Here is a 5,917-nt window from a genome sequence, read left to right as displayed (position 1 = left end):
TTCCCCTCCATTTTGTTTTCGTTTTTCACTCAGTGTTTTTTCTTTCCGTTGTGCCCCATGGATCCCTTCACTCATCCCGAATTCCTCCTTCTCCTGCTGGAGCAGGAAGGCAAAACTCTCGAGGACCATACCAAACTGTTCCTGTTGGTCGCTAACATCACCTATCCGGACGACGCGCTCTGCTCCTTCTATGACGCAAGCCTGAACGCCGAGTGCAGAGCGCTGTCATCCGAAGATGGTCCTCGGGAGGAATTCGCCGCCTTCATGGAGTGGACTCTGGCGAGAAACGGGTCGCCACTCACCATCTGCCCCGTGGAGGATCTCGCCGGATCCACTCCAGACCCAGAGCCCAGCCAACCATCTCCCGCGGAGCACGGAGCATCAGCCTGAGCCCACCAATAACGGAGGGCCTTTCCCCGCCGCGATCCGCGAGCCAGAGCGAAGCCAAGCGACTGAGCAGAGGATCGCCTCGGAAGTTTAGCCTAACCCGTCAGACCAGGTGCGAGAGCCGACGACAGTGCCCACCATGAGGGAGCAAGCCATGGACGGTGTGAGCGCGGAGAGGAGCTCAGCACCCTGCATCATGGCTGAGGTTGAGCTGACTATGGCGGGACAAAAGTGCCAAAATGAAGAGGGGAGGGATCCAGCCCCCGAATCCAGCTCAGAGCGTCCTCCAGTGCCCGCTCCTAGAAAGCGCCCTCCAGTGCCTGCTCCTACAAAGCGCACTCCAGTGGCCGCTCTTCAAAAATGCCCGCCCTCCTACCCGCTCCAGCCTCCTCCTCCGCTGTCAGCTGGCAGCCCCTCTGCTCGCCCTCAGCCCACCATCATTGCGGTGCGAGCCCCGCAGGACTGCCATCCTCCAGCATCACCGTGGTTGGAGTCTCCCTCACCTCCGCCTCCAGCCTCTGAGGCTCGGACTCCGCCTCGGCCCGTAGACCCAGTGGCTCCACCTCGGCTCCTAGCTCCCTCGCCTTCACCGTCACCCATCGATCCATCAGCTCCACCGGGCTCCCTTGTCCCTCGTCCCTTGTCCCTCGTCCCTCGTCCCTCGACCCGGCATCGCCTCTGGACTCCAGTCCTCTGGTTGCGCCTCGTCGCTCCATCCCACCGGCTCCATTGGGCTCCTTCCTCCCACCAGCTCCACCTTGGTCCACAGTCGCTCCGGCTTTAATTAGTCATTCCTTGCGCCTGTGTTTTCCCAATCACCCAGTGTTTAAATACCCTAGTCCTTTCAGTTGGTTTTTGTCTGAAATTGAACGTCATTCTATGTGTTCCTGTTTCTCCTACGTACCACTTGTGTTTGGATTATTAAAAGACTGTGGTTTGAAGCTATCTCCCATGTCTCCTCGTTCCGTGCTCCGAGTGAATTGTGACAGTTACTGTTGTGATTAGTAATTAATTGGTTATTCTTTATTAATTGGTCATAGTTCGCAAGTAGTTCTCAATGAGGATATTTTTTTTTTGTAATTATCAAATATCTAATAAGGAACTACCTTTGTCCTAAATTTGCTACTACTTACTGCTTAGTTAATCTTGCTTCTCTTAGTTAATAGTATTAAGTTTATGTAGTACTACCTATTACTTCCTGCATAGTTACTTGTTAACAACGGACCATTATTGTAAAGTGTTACCATTTTTTAATTTTATTATTTTATACATTTATAGCAAATCTTAACATTAATAGCAAATTTATTTTTGAGGTCAGTGTTGTGCATGCTTGATGAAATAAAGACTGTAATCGCATTATTGATAACGGGTAAATTCGGCAGAACCACAATGCCTATTTTCTCCTCTATTATATGTTACGAATTGTTAGAAGATAATAAAACTTATTCGATGACAACAAAATCAAAAGAAAACAATTTGCATCTCTGCACACCTGTGCAACGGGCCGTATTCCAAGAACAGACTGCTACGTTTACAGCAGCCCGGGTCTGTCTTATTTAGCAGTGTTTGCGCGCTGCTTGGCAACCCTCTTTAGTGCTTCATCTTGAAAATAAAAAGACTTCCTGTATTCACTGTGTCTGTTGCAAATTACACAGATGGAAATCCATCAATTAGTGCACTTATCTGACAGAGGATACAATGCATTTGCCTTGAAATTAGATTTTCTATTTCAGAGTTCCCGAATTGGACAGTTTTCCAAGAATGGCCTTACACAAAAGATGAAGACTACATAGCTTCAATCTAAATTTAAAAACATGTGGATACTGTCAGAAAGTGTTCACAGGATGTTCAGTAACTTCACACCTCAGTCAGGGAGGTTCAGAGTGTGGACAACTGTAAACACTAGCATTTTCTGTACTTCTGTCAGTTGTTAGGTGTATTTGATATGGTTCCTGCTTGAGCTTCAGTAAATAGCCAAAAGCCTTTAGTTTACATCATGGCCATGGACAGTGGCTTGTTATTTGCTAGTCAAAAGAAGGTGCTATTCAAAGGAAGGACAATTTTGATTGGATAAATTGGTTGTTGTTGGTTGTTTTCAAGTTTTATTCTTTAAATTTAATATCAAAGTATTTGTTTTTGTGTGTTTTAAGTAAGTTATTCTGAAAGCAAAAATAAAGTATATAATCTATATTTACATATTTAAAAAGATCACTGTAGCACATTGTAGTAGTAGCCTGTTGTGAAGAAACAGCAACACATTCAAATGGGTTGCTCGACTCTAGTTCAACACGGCAAATTGAAATTTTCTGTCATGAGTCAAATGGGTCAAATTATGTTCAGTTCTCCCTCTATAACTAAACAATCAATGTGTCTTTGATCGAATTTATTGAATGCTACTTTAAAGCTGGACAATGTGGATATTGAAGTTCAGTGATGTGAAAGTAATCTCTGCTCCATGGTAAAAACCTGTAAAAAGAACAAAAGAAATAATGAATATCGACTCACACTTTTAAAAAGTAATTCCGCCCTCGATAAAGAAGCCAGTTGTCATTGTAAGTAGACAGATTCACTGAAGTGGAGGCGTCATTTTTTTGTTTTATGCATATTATATGTGCCACATGGCCTGAATACCTTTACAATAGCTTGATTGCTATAATGCTCTAATCACACCAGGCTCTGAGAATCGGCATGACAGGCTGGCATCGTTGTCACTTTCACCTTGTGTTGAGGTTATTGTGTGCAAGTCCAATCACCTGCTCTCAGTTCAAACTTGAGCCTCAGCACACAAAAGCAGCCCTTAAAGCAAATACAATCAATGCCATTCTAAGGATGTTATTAATATCAACGATTGAATTGTCTTTACAGAATATCCTCACTAAGCTCACCAAATGCAGTTTGGAAAGGAGTTTGTGAGGCGAAACAGCTTCTACAAATGTGTAATAAATGATGAGGAAATAGACCTGGATTCTGCAGATGTGTTTGAGGTGCGTGTCTTTTCTCCTACACACTGTATGTGTTTTGGAGAGCTGGGGGCAGAGGGGAGTACAAATATTTACTTAAAATGATGCCATCAGCACGTGTGTATGTTTGCTTTTTTATCGGGTACAATAGTGATCAGAAAAAATACCAGGTTGAACTGAATCTGACTTATGTTACATTGTGCTTCACTTCCTTTCCTTGGCAAGATGCTTTGATAACCTGTTCCTCTGCCAGTTGGCTTTCAAAGGGAAGGCCTCTGCCATCGACCACCTGAGCCGGAAAAGTCTGGAACACCTAAGCTTCAGGGATGAGAATGGAGCTAGTCCACTACACTATGCTTCAGCCGGAGGACACCTGGACATAATTCGCCTCATTGTTTCTGTCGTGGGGCCTGAGGGTAAGTCTTACTCCTCGACAAGGTTTTAAAGTTGTGATGTAATGAAAATAGCGACAGATCTTTATTTCTGTATTGTGACACACATCTGAGTGGAATGGATTATCAAAAATGAAAAAAAGGTAGAGTTGTGACTTTTGCTGCGTTCAATTTACCTCGGAAGTCAGATGTCAGAGCTGGGAATGACACCCAATTCTCGCTATTAACAAACCATCAACTACAATTTTTGTCTCAAAAGACTCTTAATTTGCTGCTTATTAATAGATAGGTAAGGTATAGGATTAGGGATGTAGGACTTATGTTACATTGTGCTTCACTTCCTTTCCTTGGCAAGATGCTTTGATAACCTGTTCCTCTGCCAGTTGGCTTTCAAAGGGAAGGCCTCTGCCATCGACCACCTGAGCCGGAAAAGTCTGGAACACCTAAGCTTCAGGGATGAGAATGGAGCTAGTCCACTACACTATGCTTCAGCCGGAGGACACCTGGACATAATTCGCCTCATTGTTTCTGTCGTGGGGCCTGAGGGTAAGTCTTACTCCTCGACAAGGTTTTAAAGTTGTGATGTAATGAAAATAGCGACAGATCTTTATTTCTGTATTGTGACACACATCTGAGTGGAATGGATTATCAAAAATGAAAAAAAGGTAGAGTTGTGACTTTTGCTGCGTTCAATTTACCTCGGAAGTCAGATGTCAGAGCTGGGAATGACACCCAATTCTCGCTATTAACAAACCATCAACTACGATTTTTGTCTCAAAAGACTCTTAATTTGCTGCTTATTAATAGATAGGTAAGGTATAGGACTAGGGATGTAGAATATGGTCATGCAGAATAAATGCTTTATAAGTACCAATAAACAGCCAATATGTTTATAATAGGCATGCAAATAAGCAACTAGTTAATAGTGAGAATTGGTCCCTAAACTAAAGCGTTACCTAGAGTTCACTCATGTTAGCATTAGCAGTGTTAGCAAAAACTGAGCATTACACTGCATTTTGTAACTGCATTTTGTAACTCACTCTCCTGTTTAGTTGTCAGTAGCAAACACCAAAATCTGACATTTTAATTTTAAATGAAAATCTGACACCCCAGAAATTTAACATAACACTATAGATTTAGAACAATATACAGTAAAAAGGAAGCAAAGGACTTTAAGGTTTGGGATCCAGTTCTAGGAATTAAGTAATTGAATCCAACTTTGAGGCAGCAAATAAATAATCTACTTAATCTGCATAAAATGACATTTTAACCATCATAACAAACAGCATATTTTGAGAAATTACACTCGAGTCTAAGTTTTGCACTAATTGCATTGTAAATATATAGATCTGTTTTGAAGGCCTTGTCCTTAGGCTTTGTTTATTCACCCCAGTCTTTTGCTATTCAGATCACATCAGGTCAATGTCTCATTATGTTCTAATGATTATAAAACTATCACATAATCTCCCCAGGGATCACACACTTACGTCACAGGGAGGCTTATTGTGAGCGCAGTACTTCAATAAATCATAGACAAAACAGAGCAACCAGTTTACTCACTACAATGGAAAAAGACCAAATTATATTCAGAGTGCACATTTCTCTTCCTAATTACATCTATTACAGCGCAATATTCTGCTGAAATAAACAAACCAGCCCAAGGTGGGAAGTTGATCTCCCAGACTGTCTGAGATGATCAGTTTGATCTGTGTTTAGGTACTTGTTAGCTGGTTAGAAATGGGAGATCAGTTGACCAACCAGCTAAATACATGTGATTTTTTTCCCCCAAACCCAGCAAAAAAAAAAAAAAAGTTAAAACCCTGCTAGCAGCCAATTGTAAAGATTTCATTTTTCATGTCGACCACAGTGCTGACTGCATGCACAATGCTGAACCAAATACTAACCCCTAACCCTAACCTACACTCTAACCTTAACCTTACTGTAGCATTGGTAGCACATCTAGATAGACATGTAGACAATTGGATCTGAACTTTGAACTGAATCAAAGAAGTCTGAACTTTTCTTGAAAGGTGACTTGTGACTGAATTAACCAATGAAATTGGTGGGGCTTAACTGGTTTGGGGGGGTTAGAAATCACACACTGAATACCAGGTTTGTCAGGCTGGGAGACCAGCTAAACCAGCTAAACACACACACACACACACACACACACACACA

The 5,917-nt window shown here is 42.4% G+C and overlaps 1 protein-coding gene across 1 annotated transcript in view; it reads left to right on the top strand.

Annotated features, from left to right (window-relative positions):
* Window positions 1-3,275: 3,275 nt before the first annotated feature.
* The window catches only part of LOC107657811 (transient receptor potential cation channel subfamily A member 1-like), a 33,221-nt gene continuing 30,579 nt past the window's right edge, over window positions 3,276-5,917 (top strand). Inside the window, exons 1-2 of the mRNA XM_016446057.1 lie at window positions 3,276-3,371; window positions 3,601-3,763. Coding sequence (XP_016301543.1) covers window positions 3,276-3,371; window positions 3,601-3,763 — 259 coding nt within the window. The remainder of the gene's footprint in view (window positions 3,372-3,600; window positions 3,764-5,917) is intronic.

The sequence above is a fragment of the Sinocyclocheilus anshuiensis genome, unplaced genomic scaffold (assembly GCF_001515605.1).
Source record: "Sinocyclocheilus anshuiensis isolate Anshui unplaced genomic scaffold, SAMN03320099.WGS_v1.1 scaffold7, whole genome shotgun sequence".
Taxonomy (NCBI): Eukaryota; Metazoa; Chordata; class Actinopteri; order Cypriniformes; family Cyprinidae; genus Sinocyclocheilus; species Sinocyclocheilus anshuiensis.
The sequence above is the reverse complement of the archived record's forward strand: the minus strand, read 5'-3'. Positions and strand labels throughout refer to the sequence as shown.